This window comes from Syngnathus scovelli, chromosome 4, assembly GCF_024217435.2.
Source record: "Syngnathus scovelli strain Florida chromosome 4, RoL_Ssco_1.2, whole genome shotgun sequence".
NCBI lineage: Eukaryota > Metazoa > Chordata > Actinopteri > Syngnathiformes > Syngnathidae > Syngnathus > Syngnathus scovelli.
This window is the reverse complement of record NC_090850.1, coordinates 14,766,894-14,792,111: the sequence shown is the minus strand read 5'-3', so window position 1 is coordinate 14,792,111 and position 25,218 is coordinate 14,766,894. Positions and strand designations below refer to the sequence as shown.

The following is a 25,218-nucleotide window of genomic DNA, read 5'->3' as shown; positions in this document are numbered from 1 at the left end:
ATATATATTTTTTACACATTTAACAAGTCATTTGCTGGTTAACAATAGAAAATGTCTAAAAAAAAAACACGCACAGACAAACGTGGTTAAATAATTTTATTTTAGTCGCTCCTTGAGCGACAGATTTACTAATAAAGTAGTTCTAAAATATAAAAGTATTTTTTAAATGACCCGAACTCACATACTTATTCATTTAAAAAAGACAGGTTTGTTGAATTATTGTACTTTTATTGAGAATCAGACTTTTCACAAGTAAACACAGTCAATGATCTCCTAAAAGAAATGTTAAAAAACAAATGCAAATAATTGTGACGATAAAGACAAACAAACAAACAAGCATTAAAAAAAATCATCAGAATTACAAGAAATACATTCAATTATCCCAACTTTCTCTTCTGAGGAGCAGTTCGGGGTCCCCCTGAGTTTTTATATATGTATATAAAAAAAAAAAAATTGACCCATGTCTCTTGACACTTGAACTAATAATCATCACAACATTACTGCCCAAAGGGAGAAATCAAGAAAGCTAATTCCATCCCTTGCAATTCACATGATCGGATAGAAACACATCAGAAGAGAGCAGGACAACATGCAAGGTTGTGTTCTCTTGTGTGAATAAGTTGCATTTGTCCAGATTCTCACAATTCTTGATCCCAAAAACTACAGAAGCACCTTTTATGGGAATCCTAATCACAAAACAGAGTACCACCGTTGCATTATTTAGCACAATGTGCTGTTATAGCTATTTTTTTTGGGGGGGGGTGTCAAAAATATGAAAAGACTGGACAAGGACAACAAATCACATAGAAACGATGCATATGAACTGATTCATTCTTGCCAATATGCAACAGTGACCTTTTAGAAAAAAAGCATCTTTGGTTTATGTTTGCGCCTGAAAACAAAATGTAACTGATTGTATCATCCAAAAAACGACCCCTGATTAAATCCTCTGATTCGAAGCAGCATTGTAAAAATATCCGTGCACCTGCTGATATTTCTGCAATCTTTCATAAAAAAAAAGAACACGTCAAAATATTAATCAGCTTCATATAAGGATGGGCATTTGACCAAGTAAATACATTTTTTTAACTAAATTTGAAATCTTATGTTATCACTTTTTCTTACATCTTCCTACATCTTTTCATAAGATTGTAAATCAAGATGCAGTAGTACCTGAAACACAAAATGGATGATTGGGTGCACGTTTGCAAGCAACACAGATCACTCTGAATCGATATACTTCTGACCTACGATGTACAAACATCTGATTGCAACAGCTTTGGAGGAACTCAGCATGAGGGTCATTTTTGTGTATATGTGCAGCATAGGAATATTTATGAATTGTCACTCAATGCTGCTGGCACTTCCCTGGAGAACTTGTCCTAGTTCAAGGCCACTAACGTGCATTAAAGGCATGGTTTTGAGGAGCAGCGCCTCGGCTGATCTTCATCTTTGGTTTAACGCGTTTGATTATTCCACATTCTCCTGTCCACTGACGAGACACAAATTAGGGCTGAACAATGAATCAAATTCAAATTAACATATTATAATGTAGTATCATGCAACAAAGGCTGAGCGAGAGAGAGAGAGACCCTGAATTGCAATTAGTTTCTTTTTCCAAATCATTCAGCCCTAATTCAAAACAAATAAAATGTCAGGTATGCAAACATGTCTTTGGGTAATAGCGTCGGTCACCGCTGCGTATTGGCCTGCTAATATAAAACTACTTGGGAGACAAGTGCTAATCTTTATCTACACTAGAGGAAAACAAGAAAAAACTAGATTCAACTACATTCTGTACTCAGTAGTACAAAGCTTCTCACAAAAATAGAAATTTTCAGGAAGTTGAACTTTACGTCATTCATTAAGATTCTTCACTTTCATCCCTGATTATTTAACACTCGCGATGTGTTACTCCAATCACTCTTTATGGATTCGCATCCTCTAACCTGAGAAAAACAAGGCCGCGCCCGGCCTCTGAGAGTCGAGATGCGTCCACACTAAGGCCAATTATCAGGCGGCTCATTACCCGCATGCCACTGTCGGCACTCGTATCAAGCTGTTTGAGCATTTAAAGTGGATCTCAAGTACGGGATATGGAGTAAATGCTCAAATGGCTGGCCATACACTTGCTGTGTGTCCACCGACACAAGCAGGAGGTAGATGTAGAAGACAATACAAAAAAAGAATCACATAAGCATGGGAGGTCTCAGCTACTGGCATAGAGATACATTCATAGCAAATCTATTAGGCAATTACGCACAGCTTACTTAGTACTGAGAAGATACCCTGTCAGTTCACCATGTCCATAACACGACATGATTTTTAAAAAAAAAATTCCCTGAGTTTAAGAAAGCCGACAAAGTATCAAATTAACGGGAGGTAGTATAAAAACAGGAACAGCAAGGGCAGCTGCATATTAACATCAACAAACAATATCGCTTCCATGCCATCACTCAATAATGAATTAGATAACACTTGTTAATACTGGCTCTTGGCTCGTGACCTCCCGTGGCCACGGCCATACCTGAGGAGACAAATGTATGTTTTGCTTCCAGCGCGAGAAAGGAATGGAAGCGGCACTGCCCTTATATTCCAGTGAATAAGAAAAGAAAGAAAAATCCAGACGAAATGGGATGACAATGACGAAAAAAAATCATCCGGAAGTATCACAGGTTATGTAAAGCTGCATAACACAGTGGTTATTAAATATACAGCCGAGGTTTGGCTCGCAAGCGAACCGAGGTAGATAATCAGCGAAAAGGACTTCCCTTTCACTCCAGTGATAAACTCTCTTAAATAAAGTTTGGTTCTTTAACATTCATGGTGGGTGAGATTTTTTTTAAATGACATACAAAACAAATAAAGAGAATTTAAAAAAAATGAAAAGAAAATGCCTGCTGACAAAAAAAAATTGTAAAATGGAGCAGGCTTGAAGATGAAGATTAAAAAAAATTGTCTCTCACACACACACACGCACGCACGCACGCACGCACGCACACGCACGCACACACACACAGGGAACGCATATACACGCACACATAATACACTCACACAACCTCACACACTGAAAGGCCGAGAGCACTTTGGGCTTCCCGATGACAGCGGAGCTCCTCATCAGACTCCACCAACCTCAAAGTCCGACTGATCATCCTGTGCGAGATGATGCATTTCTACCTCTTCCTCACCACCACCGCTGTCCTCCGCCGTCAGAGACGGCTGGCGGCTGTTCGGACCGGACGACAGATCGGTCATGACTGTGTCGTTTTGCGAGAAGCGACCGGAGTCGCTGCTAGAGGAGCCTTCCGAATCTCCGGCTCCCCCCAGCAGAGAATGCAGGGAGATGGGCTCATCTGCGTTGACCGACAGTTCCTTATTGTAGGTCAGTACGGTGGAGCCCGGCTGGTAGGAGGTGGGCCCGAGTCTCATCTTCTGCAATATACAGAGCAAATGTTCCACACTGATACGCCCTAATTATTGTGAGAAATCATTAACATTCGGGTTGCGCATCTCTCCAATAAAAATCGATTTGATACATACCTCGACAAATCAACAATGGTATGTGGTATAATAGTCGAACCATTTGAATTTGATTCGGTTCAATTCGGTTTGATTCGTGTCTCGATATATTCAAGTTTATGAGTGAAGTGATTCGCTTCAGTTTGACTCATGCACTCATCTTTTAAATTGAAACCAATTTTCCCATTCAAATTGTTGTTTGTTATATTCCATTATTAACATGATCACTGTCTTGACATAAATAAATAGAATTATTCCTGATTCCTTAAATCCAATTGAGATGCTGCGATACACTGACAGATCACCATTCCACTTTTAAAATTCTTGATTTGAGCCATTTACTTACCTGCACGTCCTTAACACTCTTGTTGCCATGACTAATGAAGGAAAACCATTTGCTTTTCTTCTCAGCGCTAGGCTGAACTGGACCAAGGGAATTGATGATGAGATTTGTTCCACCCTGCGACAGCAGACAAAATAAGAATAAGCGTCCTATGAAAAGATAAAGCTCTTTTCTTACCTAGTAACAAAAAACATAGGAATGGAAAATGGACGACTGGATGATTCACGCGGCATTATGTTCTGCGTTAAGCACCTTGCTATCGATGAAATGATTCTGGCTCATCATGGCTACCCTCACGTCGGTGTTCTCAGCCGGGTCATCTGAGTCGGGGCTTTCTCCAGAGGAGGCGGACGGGCTCCTTCCTTTAACACCTGATGGTTTCCTAGAGACAACGGACAAGCAATATAAAACTGACTGAAGCGTGGATACCAAACAAGAAATATTCTGTAGTACCTGTGTTTGCCTCTGCAAAGTATGACGAAAGCACAGATGATGATGCACGTGAGTGCGATGGAGACCCCCACAGTGATGCCTGTCATTGACGTTTGGTCCAGGTGGTAGAAGCCATTGGAAAAGGCTGTAAAAATCAAGATGAAGAGATCAGAATGTTCCTCGAGGCTCTATGCTGGCTATTTGTTTCCACCTTGCTTGTTTGATGAACCAGTTTGTCTACATTAATACAAATGGAATGAAACTTTACAGAGGCGGGGATTTTTGTTTGATTTGATCATGTTCAACTTCAGCTCTTTAAATAGATAAAAAAATGAATCTCTTTGTATTCTATCATGGCCACTTTTGGCAAGTATTTTGTAATTCCTTGTTATTTACAGGAATGATTCACAATTTGGATCAAATTTGCTTCATACTAGAGCCAATATCTTTTAAAAAGTCTTCTACCAGATTACATCATTTAACAGTAAACAAGGGCAACATTAAATACTACAATAGTCTTAATTTCTGTATGGCATTTCAAATCTTGACGCACTCCTATGGAACAAATGACTGCCAACTTTGTTTTTAAGAGACTACGCCCTTTGCTGACCAAAAGAAAGTATTACATTTCATTGTAAGTGGATGAAGCTTTCTCTTCTGGATGGAGAAACACTTTGCTTAGCAATTGCAAGTTTTTCCAAAGTGCGCATTGTGTGCAAGGAGCAATATTATTTGAATGACTATGATCACATTAATGAGAAGAACTGGTAAAACTATAAAAATGAAACAATCATAAACATCTTGGAAATAATAGCCGATGCTTAAGGCCAGCAAAATTAAACAAGCCTTTATTTGAAAAAAGAGTAAACATGAAATGAAACGATGACTGACCATTGGAGCTTGTGGAACCTCGTGAGAGCCGCGGGTCGTTTCCGGAGGAGGGATTTGTTTGCACCGTCAGCTCCACCATGTGAGAGAAAGGCCCATTGCCCATGTTGTTGGACGCCGACACTTTTACCAGGTAGAACTGGCCGGCCTTCAAGTTCTCCAGCAGCGCCATGGTGATGCTCCCTGTCAGCCAAACAGACCCAGTGCTCTTATTTTTGTTTTGTTTTCACCAAAATGTTGACACATAAAGTTGTTAAATGACAGGAGAAAAAAATCACACATTATTGAAATATAAACATCTTGTAGGGTTGCAAAGTGGTGATGCCACTATGTGGTCACAGAACGCACTGACCGAGCAAATAAGTAAAAAAAAAAAAAAAAAGACATTGACCACAAGTGAAAAGTCTTCCATTACTCAGTACATCATCACAATCTAGGACTGGCGCATGAGCTTTGTCCTATTATCTGTCTCCCTCTCTCTCTCTCTCTCTCTCTCTCTCTCTCTCTTTCCACATACACACATAGTTACCTTCTCTTTGCACCACCTGCCATTCCCCGGTGAGCCACTCATTTCTGGAGGCATACAAGATTGTGTAGTGTGTGACAGAAAGGTTGGCTTCCTCCGGGGGCTTCCATGACACCAGGGCCGTGTTCTCCTCGATCAAAGTCACCTTGATGCTGGTGGGAGGCAGCGTGGGAGCTGGGATAGATGGGAGACAAGACAAGACAAGTCAAGTCAAGTCAATCGAGGTGCCTAAACTTGTCCGACTTGCAATATGTTGTCATTTCTCTCCCTCATAATTGATGTGATCCTAATGTGCATGTTTATAGAAAAAGTCGATGTGCTAACCATTAGATCTCTGCAAGTTGCATACAAAGCATTGATAGATGTTCAATGACAAATTTAAGATTCAGTGATGACATTATATTAGTGATTTGCTCATGAAAAGGCACTGACCCTTAGGGAAAGTGATCTGGTAGACCACGGGACTCCATGGACTGGATAGCTGGTCAATATGAAGCCGGATAGCAAATTCATACTTAGTGCTAGCCTGCAGATCTTGCACTAAAAGGCTTTGCTCATTCCTAAATAAAAGATAGACAGAAAAAAAACATAAGCCTGATGAACACAAGGCTACTTCGTACATGTTTGGTTCATGGCACATGTAGAGAGAATAAGCTCTTACGTCTGCAGGTAGAGCACCAGGGAGGCGTTCTGCAAGCCGACGGGGTTGCAGCGGACAGTGTAGTTGACTGCTTGGCTGGAGGTGAAAGCTGGTCGGCCCCAGTGAAGTAAAATGCTTGACGAACTGTTGGCCTGCGCGTGCACGTTATGTGGAGGCGGTGGAGGCGGCACGAGGCGATCCCGAACAGCTGAGAAATAAGAGGAGTGTTAGATTGGTTGGCGTTGGCATCGTGACGACATGAAGATCACAAGGTAAAATACAGTGAACCTCTGCTAATAGCGTGATTTGAAAGTGTGTTCGAAGAAGTTCAAATATGCATGAGAGCTTCTCATGAAAACATGTTTACATCTTTTTTTCAGTGTTGTTGACACATGAAGTGGTTTTCATTTGTAAACTTACAGACACATCCAGGGGTGCTGATAGTCTGATCTGCCTGGTAGCCATCTCCAAGGAAATTGTAAGCCAGAAACTTCACATGGTACTTCTTTCGTGGGTCTATATGTTAAGAGAAAGAAAATGACAAAAATCAAATCATGGGAATCAGTTGTAGATGCTGATAAAAGAAGAGTTCTGCTTGTGATCACTGAGAATTAAAAGTACCTTTTCACCCTGACTGAACCGAGTGGCCATTGTGGGCTTTGGATGGGATGATGTGGTGGGACTGAACGCAATGGACAGATGCTTTCACTATAAGACTGAGTGGATCCATCATCCTGACACCCAGCTTTTGAATGCACAAAAAAAAAAAAAAAAAAAAAAGGATTTTCTCCGGCCCAGGTCACCGGCCAGTGGACACTTCTATTCACAGTCACAACTGGGGGTGAAGGGGCGGTGACCGGACTAACAAAATCTCCTGGGAAGGTCACTCGGGGTGGTCAACAGCAGTTGTGAGCCACAGTGACCTTAAGAACCCTGGTCATGTGATTAAATCCAATTCAATTCAATTGTTTATGTCAAATTTTAAATTCACAATGGTAAAGATCAAATCTAGTTATGGAGTGCAAAATATTGAAATATGTAATGTATGAAATGTTAAGTGCTTCTAAAAACAAACATAGAACTGTGTGATATTGTACTTCCTAAAAAAAACATACAGAAATGACAAATATAATTTAAAGAATTTTTTGCCACATTTATTTCTTGGCCATTGTGCAGCTCTTTCTGGTGTCATTCTTGACCACGAGGGGGCAGTAGAATAAAGACATACAGTAAGCAAGCTTAGCAAGCTCTGAAGAAGCCTTATCATGATCATTTGAATCAGGATGTTGGATGAGGGAGATGTAAAACATGCAGGACAGTGGCACTTGGTTTTGGGCACTGTACATGAGCCAGTCTCAAGTGTATATACTCGCAAGTCAAAGCACAGAAAATAGGCAAGGTTGCTCGTATTTCAAGGCCAATACTTCTTATACAAAGCTATTGTCACAACTATTGGTGCACGTGTACCTATTTTTGTGATCAGTTACATGTATCATGTTAAAGATTAGCAGAGTAAGCAGAGAAAAAAAGTTGTGTGCATGAGATGTTTAAGAGGGGGAGGAGTAGGCTCTCCTTCCACCCCCCACACAGGCCAGTGGAGTTGCACTGGAGCCGGACCAAGGCCAGGGGGTCAGCCTGAGATAAAACTCTGGAAAACTCAGGTCACGGGTGTGGAATATGAGAAGAACCTCACAGGCATGCTTATTAGTTCCCCTAAATTTGCCATCATACTCAGCATGAAGTTACAAACTGTTTGAGCAGAGATTTGGATGTCAAACTCAAACACCTGACTGAACATTTAACTTTGACTCCTCTGTGTCCACCTCAAAAGAGAAGCATTACGTGCATCTCAATACAAAGGAACTGGCTGAATCATGTCACAGAGGATCTTTGACAGAGTGGGTGGGAGCTTTTTTTGAGGGGAGTGGGGGGTTAGGAGGCGTAAGCTGTGACATCTGGGCTCTGACCTTTGACATAGAATCCGGGCAAGCTAAATCCTGCAAAAGGAGGGGTATAGGGCTTTTTGGGAAGGGGGTGGGGTAGGGAGGGGTGGGCTGTGGGGGTCAAGCACAGGAAGTGAGTGGAAAAACACAGCAATACTACTGAGTGTCAAATTAAAATATTGAACTGATTGAAATGATGAAGGAAGTGTGTGGGGTTCATTACATACAGTTTGTTGTTATGGTTTAGTACAGCCAATCTTCCAAAAACGTGTCCCGGGTAAGTTTTGCTTAGCTGCTGCACTGCCAAAGTAAAACTCAACTCACTACGCATTGAAAGGAATGGGAATGCCATTAGTCCATTTCACCAAAGATTTGTCACTCTTCGCGGAGGATAAATTACACGTAGATCTCTGAGACTACTGTTATCGCTGTTGCTGCACTATTTGTGTTCTGTCGCCTAAATCGACCTAAATGTAATTTGTTAATGTTCCCAGTATTGTGTTAGCATCAAGCTAGCAGACTTTAAAGCTTCAATTAAAAAACTGCTGCTTGTTGTTAGTTGACTCGCGTTCACTGCCACGCCGTATCTTAAATATTTGCACCCAAGTCAAAGTAAAATAGGTTTGAATGACTGCTCGTGACACAAAAAACTCGTAAATCTTGACACACGTTTCTCCAGGCACCAATGCAATTAAAAACATTTGCCTTCTTCTAAACAATAACATTTCACAATAAAAAATGTCTTTCCCAATCAATAGGCACCAAAGAACCTAATAAAAGTTCCCTAATTGTGCTTCTAATTGAAACAATTCATTGGCTACTCAATCCAATAGGATTAAATTATTCATACACCTAGATTACAACAAATTGTTTCATTAGAATACTGGATTCTTAAGTGGGGAGAGATCCCTCGAGTAAACAATTTTCCTGTCCTTCCCACTGGTGTAAATCTCTCACGGCTTGACTTCCATAAATCATGCTGTTTGTGTTAAAGGGCATATTTAGGCCATTAGTGGTCACTCTTTTCTTCTTTTTTTTTTTTTTTTACCTCCAAAATGCAGATCCTATTGGCCTCTGAGGTTTTGTTCTGCCCTGCGAAAGGCCCCCCAGGCGAGCCTGGCCTGAACAGGGGTCGTAAATGTCAACTCCCCAAATGAGCCCTCACCCCAGCATCTATCATCCCGTCCCCCGCATCCTTACTCTCACCCTAGCGCACACAAAACAAACACAAATGCCAGTGTAAGAAAATCACTAAAGTCATTTCAAGAATAATATTGGGGTTGCATTATTGTAGAGCTTCTCAATTATTTTCTTTTATGCCACCCCAGGAAGAAGAAAATATTTCAACCCCACTCCGAACTCTCCTCAGTGACTATAAATAATATAATCGGTCTATAAAATAATTACAAGCACAATTAAGCCTAATTAATTAAATAAGCCTAATTAACATGCTCCCCCCCATCCCCGGCATCGCACTGCAAGCCCACCAGGGAGACCCGCCCAACTATCTGATAAGCACTGTATTAACAGAATAAACAAATGTGTTGTTGTGAGACACGAAGTCACATGACGTGCCTGGTGCCACAAGGTATGAATTATTTGAGCACTTCTCACGGTCCAGGCAAAGGACACAGTCCACAAACACATACGAGGAAAAGGTCACACCTTTTACACCCGAGCGGAACCTCCGGAACACATTCCTGTCCCTCCCGGTGGGCTTTCAATCATTTGGGACTGTCATTTTCAACTTTACCAGACAGCTCAAAGCACGCCCTTGTGCAGACATACACAAAGAGCTGACTCAGCAACGTCCACTTTGGTCACAGCTGAGCATTCCAAAATCAATGTTATTGACAACAGAAGGACAGGACAAATAGATGGATTGGAAATCCCATTTACAGTACAAGAATATTCAAATGATAAAGATCTTCCGGTCTTCAGGAAAATGAATCTGCAGCATTTGTTAAGGACTTCATGCATATCTGCTTACATTGCAGCCACGATATGTGGTGAAGCCTAAAAAAACCCATGATGCTCTGGTCTTATTTGTATCCACTCTCATTGAGTGGGTAAAAAACACACACACACCACAATATAACTTCAGGTACACCAAAAGACGACCCACCAAAAATGGTGTGTGAAAGGAACCTCAAAAATGAAAACGGAAGCCATTGAACAGTTTTGGATGCTGATTGATTCTGCCGTGCGAAGGATCCCTTTAAATGTCCGTAGAGGGTGTTCAAAGTTTATGAAGTCCACAACATGAAGAATTCATGCCTCTAAGCAATATTATCACAATTGAACCCTAACCACCATGAAAACAAGCTAGTAAATGTCCCTATTGTGGGACTAATAAAGGTTAACTTTCAAGATGTTAATGGATAGTCCCTGCAGCCCAGCAGGACTTTCACTGGCTCAGTTTGTATTGTTGCCTCACAGGAGGCCAGATGCTGTGTTTTCCATATCAGTCACGAGAAAAGAACCACAATACACATACAGTACTCCTATAATGTCTGAACACAATAATTGAAGGTCCTCATAGATTTATTATCCATCTCTCCATTTTGCAAGACTTGAGAGTGGATTATCCATCATTGCTTGTCCAATCCAATTTTTGGTTTGGCTCTTTGATATGTCTGATATATGTGTGCTGAATGAACTTTTAAAAAGTTGGGTTTTCCTTAACGCATGGAAACACACCGATTGTTTGGCCTATAGCTTGGCCGGTGAGGGGCCACGTTGCTTTCAAGCCTCGGCTAATAAACCAGCTTTGTGACTTTGAAAGCCAAACACAATGAGAGGCTTTGATGTCAGCAACACTGCTCACAGTGGCCATAAAAGGCATAATAAATCTGTCCCCGCTCTTCAAAACACCACCAAGGCTCTCCTTTGGAAACGAGGGATCCTTATTTAGTTCAGACTTTGGTTTGATGTCATTTGAAGTTCACAGAGTGGCATCTATTTCCACACAGTTGAGGTATTTTATTCAAAGCATTCAGTCTGACATCAAGTGAAAAAATCTATATTTTCATACACTGTAATAAAGGAAAGTAAAAGTGACAGCTCAGCTACCATTTTTTCTATTTTAATTTGCAGTAACGCATGCAGCAGGACTAACTCAAAAGCAAAGAGCTACGTGAAATGCTGCACAGTTTTTGCACCGCAGGCAATTTATTGCGCCTGCTCGTTTCTCTTGGATGCTATAGAAGCATCACACGGCCTGATTTACAAGTCAGCTGTTAGCCACCTGGTTGACCCCCTCCGGCCACAGATGGTCAGTTGTCCACTGCATTGCGTGAGACTTCTCCCAAACAAAAAAAAAGCCAGAATAAATGTGAGTGACCTCAAGGGCCAGAGGAGCTGTGATGTGCTCCCAACACTATCCAGCAGCTGCTGAAAAGACACACACACACACACACACACGCAGTCCGTCCGGCAAGGAGGTCACGGAAGTGAGATGAGGTCCCGTATTGTTCTGAACAAAAGTTAAGCCAATTTATCAGGAAAATCCAGCTCGCCTGCCATAAGATATGCAAAAACAAGCTTCTGCATGGAAGGATTGCGGACTTTTGAGGCCACATCATGTTGCATTGGTTAATGATGGGAACAAATAACAGAGGAACAGTATTGATTTGTGAAAAAAAAGAATTTACCATCAGTTAAAATTGACCATATTTGGACATAAGGCCTGACGGCATCAATGTGTACTTATGTCAAATGAAATGATTCCGATAAACTTACCGAGGCCTCCAATCGTATGTGAGTGGTCTGAGGCACGCAGCTGAAGCGGGGCGCTCTCAGGTTGGCTCTCCTCGTGGTAGAACAGCTTGTAGCCTTGCACGCTGGCTGAATTTCTCGGTGCCAGCAGCCAGCGTACCAAAATTGTCGTGCAGTTTAAAGGCTCCAAATGCAGCTCAGGAGAAAGAGGAACTGCAGGGGGGTGGAGGGGTGTTTAATCATCAGATACAGGATTGCATCATATTTTCCAAACAGTCATTTATTTAATATCCAGCTTGGTGCATAGTACGCTATTTTTACGAGTAGCACAATTCCGCACACCCAAAGGATGACTATCGCACATTAGAAATATAATGTTTCTCTTGTAATGTACAATGTTAACTAGTACAATTTTACGTCACTACTTACTAGTAGTGCGAGTGGCAAACAGTTGTCAACTAGTCAACGGCTTAACCTCAATCGTAATATGAAGTTGTCCAACTAGTAGGCCACATGGATCTTAAGCGAGTTATCAGGTAAAAATCTCAAACGGCTTTCCATGCTGTCAATTTTTTTCTTGGCAGGAAGCTACACTCCCCGCAGGAAGCTGTTTCTAGTCAGAGAAGTCGTCTTTGAAAAGCGAAACTCATTTGATGTTTACCAGCTGCTCCACACTTAATCCACAGCAGGCACGACCTCCGTGACGACAGAGGGAGCGATTTCACACATTCTTATTTTAGGAATGTTAGCAGACACCTGAATTTCAACAGAAGACACACAGCAAAGAGAATCCCACAACCGCCCCTGAGACTCTTGTACCACCACCTCAAAGCTTCTAAATAGCCACCATCTACTCTTGTCTTTCCCACCCGGAGGGCTGAGTGGCTCCCTTTATGACCCATGACTGAAACCCTTCCAATGTTACTGAAAGCACAGGGCAAAGGTCAGCGAGTAACAAACGCAATGCCTTAACAAGATTATTGGCAAAACTCTCGAAGCAGTTAGACGGAGAGGAGGAATTCAAGGTTGGTGCCTTTGCCACCAGTGTGCAAAAAAAATGAACAGATAGATAGACATTTAGATTTGATGCATTGACACAAAAAACATGTAAAAATGGGGAAAAAATGGATTTGTTAAAGCAATCGATACACTGTTTGCACAATATTCTTGTCTTATGAATGTCTCCTTCTCTCTATATATATATATTATACTATATGTTAAAATGTGCTTGTTGTATTTTAAAGTGGAATTAAAGTCCTTTAAAAAATAATTTCCATAAATGCTATCGAAGTAAGGCTAGGGACTATTTGGTGCGGCCATGTTCACCTTGAGCATTGGATGCCTTTGGGGTGCGGTGGGAGGTCCAGGCCGACTGCTCACCCCACCCAACGCTTGTGGCGGCAGCAATTCGCAGAAGGTAGATGGTGTCAGGCTGCAGGTTTTGGAGGAGGTACTGCGTCTTCTGAGCCAGCAGCTCAATTTGAGAGGCTAAGCTCTCAGTACTAGTTCGGTACCACAAACGGTAGGCAGAGACTCGGCCCCGGCTCAGCTTAGCGGGAAGGGGTTGCCATGACACCTGAATGTCGGTGGGGCTGTGGCTGGTGAGGCTGAGCTCGGGAGCGCGGAGGGGAACTGTGAAGAAACAAGACAGGAGCGATCAACTTTGCGGGCCAGGAGATCAAATGAGGTTCTCCAAGAATCCAAGAGAATGTGATATGATGGCTAACACAGCCATAAATAAGCTTGTGTACACAATCAGACAAACACAGGCGGGAGAGATACTCGACCCCCACCTTTACGTCAACAACACCAACGATACTCATTAACTGCAATAAAACATCTTGTAAACAAACTACTAACTTGTTTTAATATTGTAAAGTTTGCGATTGTGAAACAACTCACCATCCTCGAGCGTGTGCTGGAACATGTGGTCGGACATGCGACTGGCTCCCATGGGCATGTAAGCCACAACATAGAAGGTGTAGTTACGAGCTGGCTCCAGGTCATCAATAATATAGCGAGTGGTATCGTTTCCAATAACAATCTGGTACTCTTCGTTGTTTAGTCCTGGACAAATGAGAACATTTAAGAGTAACTAAGGGTCAAGTGTCACCATTTTTAATAAATTACTGCACTCTTCAAAATGAAAATGAACCAATGGTTTAAAAATAATAAAATAATAGTTTTTACATTTTTGAAAGCTCCAGGGTTATAATAGTTTTGTATTTTCATTAAAGTTCATTTTTATTTCAGGTTGTCTTAACTACGTTTCAATAACTACATTTCCACATCCTAGTTTTCGTAATTCAATGAATTTAAATAATAATGCAGCCAATTCATTTGTGTTGCGTGGCAAAACTGAATTAATTCAAGATCTGGTAAACAAAGTACTTTAAAAAAAAAAAAAATTCCTTCAACTGAATGCCTCTTTCAAGTTTTCCTGAAAAGAGTAACAAAGTCTGCTCGCCTTTTTAATTCATACCCTCTGACTAGCTTCCCAGGATATGCACTTTTGGATACTCCACCACACAGGCTAATTAGTTTGGTCTTTATAGAGACTCTATTTAGTGCGAGCACTTGCAGCTTCAGGTGCAGGGCTGACTGTGTGCCACACTGACATGACAACTATTCTCACATCCTGTTGAGATGTCACGGCATCTACTAAATCACAGTAAGTATAACCAGACGGCCGTATTTAACAATAACCACTTCAAATTTCTTTTTTTTTTCTCTCTTACAAAATCAGGCAGGTGTTCCTTTTTTTCTCTGTTGCATTCTGTACATTTCACCTCACCAACTGAAGTCAGTGGAATTATAATTAAGTGCAGCTCTTGAATGAACAACTTTTGTTTTTTTTCTATAGGTGCAACATTGTTCCATTCTGACTTTTGTTGTCACTAGCAAGAGTTCCCAGGAAGTCTGAAAGTAAATTTTGCTGCCACACTGCTATCCTTGTGAGTTGTTTTCCCTGCTTCCTGAATGTTATCAGCCAGGGGGACCGGGATTCTTGAAACATCACTGCACTTTTGCTCTAAAAGGGCTCCAATCCTGTTTGTCAAGATAAGGAGGTCTTTCCTCTTTCTTTCTGAGCTCTTCTTTGACTGACCTTCTGTCTACCATGCATAACAACTGCACATAGTCAGATACTGTGTGTGATTCAAAGATGTATACAGTCAAAGGCAGAATTTACTTTCCCATCATCTTCTTATCAAATGATATAAATGTGACATAATAATAAGAGAGTCACTGGATGCACAATGGGTGATTGTCGCAGTGACCAGCAATCCTAATTTCTTCACTCACCTTCAGCCTTCATGTAGTGGACAGAGTAAGCAATAACTTTATCGGCATTATACAGCGGCCTGTCCCAAGCCAGCAAGATGGCCGAGCTGGACACGGTGTCCGCTCGGATATTTCGCGGAGCGCTGGGCCGGTCCTCTGACATGACCACGATGAGCCTCGCCATGGCGAGCACAGAGCCCTGCTCGTTCTCAGCCTGGCACTGATAGATGGCGTCGTCCTCAGGAATGATTTGGTTAATGACCAGTTTGCTGTAGCACAGACACATACACACAGTTGATCATGTAGTTGATCTCTCAATTCCTTAACTACCTTTAATGAGTATTGAAGGTTAAAGAGCTAGATCAAAAAAATTAAATACAAAAACAACTTCAGCATGCTGTTTTGATGTAAATTATTCACAATAAAAAGATATGTTAGCTTCTCGCGCATGCTGTTAAACTTAAATGAACTAAATATGAAATATATATACTCATATTAAAAGAACTATACCTACCTGTTGTACATCTTGATTCGCCCATTGGAGTGAACTCTCTCTCCATTCTTGAGCCAGGTGATTTGAGGGGTTGGAAACCCCTCAGCTTGGCACACAAAGCGAGCCGTGCCAGCACGTGGACGCGTCAGGCTCTCCGGCCACTCCACCAAAGATGGCGGTGCTGCGTGGGAAGTGCATCAATAGGAAATTACATTTTAAAAACAGATTTGCGTCCACCAAATTAAAAAATGCAGGATAATCAGTGTTAGGTGGTAATCAGTCGCAGTGACAACGTTCAGGTACAATATAGCATGAAACATAAAGTGCATTTTTACCAAGTACGGTAACGTTGGCCACTGCGACAGTAAAGTTTCGTGTCCCGGGAGTGGTGGCTCTGCACACGTAGACTCCTTTGTGCTGGGGCTTGATGTCCGTAATGATGAGATTGCCATTTCCCAGCACTTTGGTGTGGTATACATCAATAGATTTGCTGTCTGCTCGACTCCAGGAGATGATAGGACGGGGGTTGCCAGTGGCCATGCACTCCAAAGTGGCGCTCTGATGCGCCGACACAGAGATGTTCTGCGGCCCAGCTATGATGCGTGGCCTCTGAGGAAGCCGGGGGCTGGGAGCTGCAACACGGGGACGGAAGCATGTGGCATATGCAATATGACAATGATACATTTGGTAGAGCACAACTGTACCAAATATATTTTTGCATATTTTTTGATGGCATAACAGAATTGAACATTTAAATAAAATACACATCAGTCACCTGAGATGCTCATTATTAAATATATTTAACATGGCCAGAGCACTATACTAGATCTTGCGAGTGGAACAGTTTTGCTCTGACTAACCAATTAAGGATGGAAAAATGATGTTATTATTGTCTACCCAACGCAGGCGGTCAATTTGAGATGATTGATTAAATAAAAAAACATTATCATTCTTAATGTAGTTACATCCAGTAGTCACATAGACCAACATTACTGATTCTGAAAGCCATGGGCAAATTAGATTTCACGCTAACACAGAGGCTGAAATCTTATTGGACCAAAAAAAACCTTCTAGATTAGAAGTAGGGCAGCAAAGAGAAATGCAAAAGTGAATGCACATGATTGAGTGTTGGGACCCACCAGAGGTAACGGTGAGCATGGCCTCCGTGCTACGTCGCCGGTTTGCAATGTTAGTGGCAACGCAGCGGTAATTGCCGCTGTCTGAGCGCTGTACGCCATAAATCTGAAGAGCGCCACTGGGCAGGACAGTGATTCTGGATGACACAAAGGTAAGAAATGTAAGATAATACTCGCAGCATTTCAAAACTAACCCTGCTGTCCAGGAAGCAGGAGAAAAATAAATAGCACGAGGTTGGAGTGAGAACATCAGCGTGCATACCTTTCAGTGGCGAGGGGTAATGTAAGCCGATTGAATTCCCAAGTGATGATGGGAGGAGGGTGCGCGCTGATTTTGCAGGAAAATCTGGCAACCGAGCCTTCGGTTGCCACAGTGGGAGTTGGCTGGATTGTAAACGATGAAATACCTGGAGCAGAACAGAGGAAAACATTTTACGTATTCGAAAACAAAATCCGGTATAACAAATATTTTATTGGCATTATTGTGTAAGGATTTAAATTGTCTTGGCCTAGAATAATATGCTCCACAATGACAGAGGGTATCTCTGGTCTGTTGAAGCACTAAAAGCCACAAGGTCACAAAGGGCTTCCATCCCCCACAAGCCTCAGGTCAGGCATTAAGGAGCCTCTTGTACCTCATTTGTGATTAGTCACCATGTTTGTCAATCTCAAGTCAGTAAAATAATGTTTTAAATAAAATAATTAATTAGTCTACTAGATTAGATGGTGAAGCCCCAGGTAGGTGACATGGGTGTCAATGAATGAGAGTGTCGGGTTGGCTAGCTGTTAATGGACTAACACGTAAACTAGTTTGCATGATGAGTGACTCTTGTCAGGATCTGGTCCTTTTTTTGGGGGGAGGGAGGCAACCAGTGTCATGTTTAATCAGATTAGTCCTGAGCTGTCGCTTCTGTGTTGTAAGATCCACTGTGGCCGCTGGATGTCAAAACACAAATGGGCAATGGCATCCCCCCCCCCCCTTCTTCTTCACCCCCACCCCCATGTTCTGACCGGAGGGCATGAGAGATGAGCAGCACTGATCCTCTGCTTTCCTTCTCAGGAAAATCATGACGGATTGACAAACAGCAGGGTGATCATTGATTATTGACCATCTACTGAGTCAAGGTGAAAAATCAATAATTGTACGGACGTACTCACAGCTGAGATTGGACCGCTGACCTCAAGACTTTGGATGGTGATGTTTTACCAAAGGGCATCGAATGTGCGCATTCATTCATCACGGGTAACACATCCCAATTGATGGACATTATTTTCATACTTGAGTGTCTTATTTTTGTTTTGACCGATCATTTGTATTTTTTCCCCTAACAATTGGAAGCAGAATAGATACTACGTGAGCCCATTCCACAAAAGCAAAAAGGAGCTGACCATCTGTCCTAGCCGGCAAGCTAACCTCTGACTTCTGACCTCCACAAATCCCGCATAGCACCCAGCTCAGGCAAGAGCTATGCATGGCCAGTCCAGCCTCCTGAATTCATCAACAACCACAGTGCATTTCCTACATAATATGGAAATTAACTGTTAAATGGTAATAAATTTGGCTTGTATCGTAATTTAAAATAAACATCCTGCATAAGCTTTAAAGGTTGATGGAACTTTTGTGTGCTGTTTCTTGCAACAAATGCCAACAACTTAGCAAACGGGAGGTCAGTGCACAGGTCAAGCCCAAACAAAGGTTCCCTTACAAATACCAGGAATTAGTTCAGCCGCTCTGCTCTGGTTACTGCATCTTTGGTCTATACAGCTAACCACTTCTCTCAAACTACATAGCCATTATAAAAGAGCGGCACATTTTGTGACCAAAGTACAATATGGAATTGCTCTAAATTTTGCCATTGTTGTTTTTGACAAATAAAAAAGAGCCAGTAAAAAAAATAAAGCGTTTTTATGAAACGTGATTACAGTGGACCCCCGCTATTTGTAAGCTGACTCACTGGTCATCATTTCTGTAACTTAACTACATGGATACTTCCAATAATGCTCTCCTATCCCAACTTAACTCGCCCCTGAGGGTTCAATGGGTGACATTAAAATTGATCACCTCATTCATTGCGAAAAGAATCTCCCGTGAAAAATAAATCCCTCCACAAAGCACCACTACAAAAACAAAGTTTGAAAATTGCCCTTGTCACAGCTGACATCAGTCGCTGCAGTTCTATTGAGTTAGGTCACTAATTAATTGAAGAAAAGAGGCCTTAACAACACGCGGTGGTTCCCAAGAAAGAAAGCCTCCCTGATAAGCGGGAGGAGAAGAATGCAAAGCTGAAAAAACAGCAACAAATCAATCAGCAGCGGGCTGGCGGATGTGCTGCTGCTCTACACAGCCTGCAGGACAGTCAAGTGACCACTGGCCTGACTGCACAAAGAACTATTCCCATGAGGGGCATGAGCCCCCCACCCCCGAGAGCGCACATCCCCCACCTTCTGCCTCTTATCTCGTCTCCAAAGTTTTTCAGTCATTCAACACGAGCCTTCTCCTCGCCGCACACAGTGATTGCATTGTCTTTAATCTCCAAAATAAAGGTCAATGTGTAAACAGGGACGGATTGTTTAACAGCACCTTTGAGATATCCCCGGGAATAAGACGAACTAGCACCTGGGCAATTTCACAGAATGCAAAACATGGCTATCGACGTAACTGTGGAACTTTAAGTATCATTGGACGGAAGATTAGGGAACTGGGTTCTCCATTGAACAATTTAGGGAGCCCTTTGACCTCGGCGCTCGTCATTGAGGGAAACCATGGTAACCTTTCGGGTTCAGCAGAGGGGGAAAAACAAGGTTCCTCGCTTTCGTTGTCTAACTTAAGGCCACTTCATTCATTTACTCCACAGTTTGCACGCTGCAAAGTTTGCTCTGGCCCTGTTAGTGTTCCTCCACCAGTACAAGTCCTTAGCAACTATGAATAACAGCATGTGACGTTTAATCCATTAAAACAAGCCCGACAAAGGCAGCACAATAAAAATGACACTTGTGAGGACAGCTTGCCACACTGGTATTCCGGGAGGCCGCTGGCTTCACTGCTTAGGTTGTTTTACAAGGTACAAGGCCTAATAGAAGACTAGTGCCCATAACGCTTGAAATAAACTAGCACGTTGACAATAACAAGCGTGTAATTTCACATTTTCTAACAGATCAGGACAAAAGATAAGTGGTCAGATTGCAGCGGTAGCACACTAATGGTACCTTTTGGGACTCGACTGGAATCCAGTCAGTACCTTGAAATAAAGTACCGTGTAAAAAGTACAGAACTGTTGTTTTAATGACCCTTTTTATAGCAGGTATTTTAACATATAAAATGCAGTGTTCAGACACTACATCATGGTTGAAATTTGTTTTTTGGGGTTTGCATGCTTTAAGTGCAGTACCACATTGTGCCACAACATGCCAGGTGGATAGAAAACGCATCAGGGGCACAGCGGAAGATTTGTGTGCCATTTACACCTAACCCAACAAGTTGTAAGTGCTTTCACACAATCACCAGCCAGCAATCTGATAATTAGATCACAATATCAACGGCGTCGCCATCAGAGAGGAAGAACGGAATGTCAGGTGTTAAACTCAAACCCCCATGTTTGGCCCTGACGGAATACATTGTTCATGTTAAAGGTGTTATACGATCTCTCAAGGGAGAAAATTGAGTAGAGAAAAGAGACAGCACTAACCTTAACAGCCGGTGTGCTACAGTTGTTAGCAATTAGATTAACTATGGTTCTAGTCTATTTAAATTTGGGCAAGATCCTGCTTGAGAGTTTGCAACAGAGTTGTACAAGTAGCCTAAGAGATGTTCATTTATTGTCACAGAAAGTAAACTTGAGCTTAAATGGCCAAAGCAGCAAACCAAGCTATGGGCTAAAATCCCCCATTAACCTGAAGTCTATTGACAAAAATCACATGACGTGGCTAGTGTGTCACATTCCACTTCATCGGGGCCAAATCCCTTCTCACCTTTGTGCCCTAGTGACCGTCACATTGTTAAACTAGTGCCACCACAGCACAAACAACATGTACACTTAAAATCAATGCCTGCTCCTTCCTTTAACTGATCTAAAAAGCCTCGCTGGGGTTGAACAGCTCCTGTGGTTCTGATATCAAAACAGATCGAGAACTTTTCTTTTGGGAATGTATTGGGAATAATGATGGAAAAGAGTGAGGATGAACAAGCTTTTCACTCTGTGGCCAAGGGAGCACGCAGGAAGAACAATTGTGCAAAGCCTGCGGTCGCAACTGACCTGCAATAAAGTTTGGTAATTTAGGCTGGTGGTACAGGGACACAGCAAATCACATTCGTGTGTGTGTGTGTGTGACGCCCCCCCCCCTCCCCCCCCCATTACTGCCATGTCCTTCAACTGAGCATTTCCCAGGTATGTGCAAATTTTATGAGCTTCCAGATAGACCCTCAAGCAGGCCTAAGTGTCGTTTTAAAACAAACTAGCAACGCTTACAAGCTGCTCTTATGTTTATTATTAACTCAATACACTTTTTTTTCAATGAGACGACAGCTGCACCAGGAAACGATAGTTGCATTAGCAAAACAAGAGGTTTTGTACTTTTTTTTTATACGTGATTATTTTGTGCGCTGTTTGTGTTTGGATGTCACTATGGTCGTACAGGCGCTGCATTTTGATTGTTAATAAATGTAAATTTAGTGACTAATGATTGCGCAATCTATGTTAGATGCTGTTAGTCTCAAATCACTATTGTTCTACTAATGCCAAATTAGTTACACAATCATCATAAGAGGTTTTCCTTCATTTCACTGAACACGAATTCGGAGATGACATAAAATAATGTCAAATGTGTAAAATGTGATTGCAAAACTTCTGTCCGATTGGTGGGAAGAGGAGATGTCCGACACCTCTGGCTGGACATTGTCCCTCCTCCCCCCAAGAGGGAGAAGCACAGGAGAACACATTCCAAAAGAACAATACGGCCAACGAGCAGGGTGCAATAACATGAAAGCCCGGGCCAGTGAATAGGGGTCATCTGCTCCTTAGCTTTGGGAGGTGGTATCCTGGACAGCGCTGCTCCTTCATTAACACACCAATGGACACGTCCCCCTTTCAAACCGTATCTTTCTTTTCCCCACCATGGCTACCCTGAATTCTGTAGACAACTGTGCTACAAAAATAACTTGTTAAATCTCTTGAGCAATTAAATTAGGGTTGAATCATTAATCAAATATAAATTGATATGGAAATGGTCATTTTTATTCAAATTTTTTGAACAATTAGGAAAAAAAAAAACTGCTTCATGTCCGTCAGTTGGTTAGTTAGTTAGTTAGTTAGTTGGTTAGTTGGTTAGTTGGTTAGTTGGTTAGTTAGTTAGTTAGTTAGTTAGTTAGTTAGTTAGTTAGTTAGTTAGTTAGTTAGTTGGTTAGTTAGTTAGTTAGAACACAGAGCATGATTCCAATGTCCTACTCACTTGCGATTGTCAGCCGGGCCCTTTGGCTGAGGATGGCTCCATACTTGTTTTGGGCAAGGCACTGATAGAAGCCCTCATCTGATTTGTCTCCTCGTCTGCTCTCCACTTCAGAAATGTAAAGGGAACTGTTGGAGAGCAGGTACACCCGCTCGTTTTCCACCACTTTGGCGCCGTTTTTCAGCCATTGGACGTCGATGGGCGTTTCTCCATGCGCCTGACAGTCCAGAATGACGGCTTCTTTGCGCATGAGCGTCACATCGTGGGGCTCCTTAATGAAAAATAACTCACTGAAGCAAAAAACACCTGAAAAAGATAGGAAGAACATGTCAGCGGTAGTTGCCTAATTTCAGTGTAGTACCAAGTTGACCCACAACTGGGGGGGGCGCTAAGCTAAGAATATATTACTGGTATGCTTTGTACAAGCTTTGTTTAAAACAATTTTAATTAAAATACAACCAAATGTAACATCATATTTGTTTACAAATTTTACATACACTCTTTGACCGAGACTGAAAACTTCTAGTTATAAGCTGAAAAAAAATCATCTAAAATTCCATCAGCTATCCAAACAATGATAAAAATGTAAACAGCACAACATTGATGTCTTTCATAATTACAAAGCCCGTGTACAACACTCCTTTTATTAAAAAAAAACTTTTGTAATGTCAACAAGTATTCACTATTGTACCTTGTACATTATTGTCACGTTTTTGATGATTTCAAGTCTGGCCTCTATTTATGTACAGTTGACTATTCCAAAGATATAGGTGCGTTGAAATGCAAAATGACTTTTTGAATGACAGCACATTTTTCAGAATCCGACACTGTTATTTCTTGTTCTTTTTTACTAAAGTTTCCAATGAAATAAAAGTACACGGGTTCTTTAAAAGATTAATATGTCAAGTATAATTTCAACACACAGTTGATGCTGAGGTCGCCAATCGTCCCCTGAACTAGCAGCACTCTTGTGATGTCACTGCTCGTGTGCTGACAGACTTGGATAAATAAAATAAAAAAAAAAAAAAAAAAAAACAGATGTTCAATGAAAAAGAGCTCCAAACTTACCTGAGATTGGAAGAAAAGCGGCAAAGAACAGCAAACGCTGATATATTTTCCTATTGACAAGCGCCATTTACGTGAATTGTCCTTGCATGCTAGCTAGTTTGTCAGAGCGACTTCCTCCAAATGAAGCGCGGTGGCAAGCTGACTTACTGAGTGGCCGACTGGCCGGCCTCCCGGGATTGCTGAGTGGAAGTTTGGGGGAGTGTGACCCACCCTCCACGGGACCGCATTATTAGCAATCCCGGCTCCCCATTATGAAAGTTTCCAGAGTATGGCGGCATCTAGCGGTAGATGTATACATTGCAACTGCATCAACCACTTTAGTCTCATTATGCCACCTTAAAAAGACACTAAATAAATGATGACTACTAGGCCTACTAATAGTTGTTATCAAAAGCTTAACATGTAATTTTCTACTAGCGCAACAAAGTTTCACGAGAGACAGAGACAGGCTTAAATCTGTGAATTAATGAATTTACAACCCCAGCTACAACAATGTATAAGTCCACATTTTAAATATGTGTAAAGATGTTCATTTTGATAATAAAATAATAATACCGTTTTTATAAATCAATGGAATTATAATTTTTTAACCAGTGGTTTAATACAATGAATACATAAATAAAATGTTTTCATTTTTGCCCGTGTAAATAAATACATGAATAAATAAATAAAAACTGAAATAAATAAATCAATGTAAACTAACACTTTTCAGGGAATGAAACGACTAAATCAATGCAACAACCATTACTGCTCTTTTGATCAACATAAATGTGTGTGCATTCCCAGAGTGACCTGTGATTGTTGACACATTTTGAAATTGAGACTTCAGCACCGCAAAGAGCTGACTGCAACATTTTTCTACTAATCTTTCACTTTCCTTTATCAATGCGAGCAAAGCTGAGAGGATAAGAGAAGACCTCTCAATATCAGCTGCGAACACCAAATGCTCTCCGTTTTCTGGGAAAAAAAAAAAAAACATCATGGAAATGACTTTGTCCTTTTAAAGTGGGCCCCTTCAATTACAAGGAAGCATTGATAGAAACAGGACAGCTGCCTGGTCAATGTCGATATTGATCCCATGTCCATCACTTATTGTGTGGACGGATCGAACTCCCCCCCTTGTAAATCTTTTTGTTCAGCAACCCAGCTGTGAAATATTCTGTCACCACACAAAAAACTGCATAACTTACAATTGCGTTTAAAACAAAAACATAACACAAAGGGCAAAAATTGTGGTGTGCTTGTATAAAAGATCACTGTTGACACGTTCTGGCCTATTTGACTGTTGTAGTGTGTGCAGGTTCCATTCACAATACGATGTGAGATGCAAATATTGTTTAGTGTAATGCTAATTGTCGGTCCCAATCATACAGTCAAGCATTGAGCGACAATTAGAACATGTAATCTCCGCATTACACAAACTGACCCATTGCTTACGTAATGTGGGAAACTGAGTCTTTGCTATCAACTAAACTCTCCCTAGAGCGTCTAATTAATCACCAACGGTGGCCAAAGTACTTATAGTCTCCTTAAGTACACATACTTGTTAAAAAAGATGGTTAGATTCCCAAACTTGAGCAAAATTGGAAAAACTATGGCATCATCAAAAAAACCAAATCCTTTAAGCAACATATATTTCGACAATTTTTTTACGGTGACACACATTGACCAATAGTTTACAATACTCACATCACATGCATATATATTTTTTAATCCTGTATAAAAAGCGAAAAATTTTACTGCGACTTACTGAGGAGTTTTGACCAACTCAAAACTAGTTTTTATGTCT

General features: G+C 41.4%; 1 protein-coding gene across 1 annotated transcript; it reads right to left on the bottom strand.

Moving 5' to 3' along the window:
* Positions 1-207: 207 nt before the first annotated feature.
* LOC125967451 (protogenin A) lies at positions 208-23,613 on the bottom strand. The gene is made up of 19 exons (XM_049718572.1): positions 23,430-23,613; positions 22,365-22,667; positions 17,182-17,326; positions 16,923-17,056; positions 16,119-16,415; positions 15,805-15,964; positions 15,312-15,559; positions 13,911-14,075; positions 13,335-13,640; positions 12,033-12,221; positions 6,769-6,864; positions 6,370-6,556; positions 6,141-6,268; positions 5,712-5,882; positions 5,186-5,365; positions 4,316-4,439; positions 4,115-4,244; positions 3,866-3,979; positions 208-3,432 (listed from the first exon to the last, which is right to left on the bottom strand). The coding sequence occupies exons 1-19, from the start codon at positions 23,494-23,496 to the stop codon at positions 3,118-3,120; spliced, it is 3,459 nt and encodes a 1,152-aa protein (XP_049574529.1). The 5' UTR covers positions 23,497-23,613; the 3' UTR covers positions 208-3,117.
* Between the last annotated feature and the right edge of the window lie 1,605 nt (positions 23,614-25,218).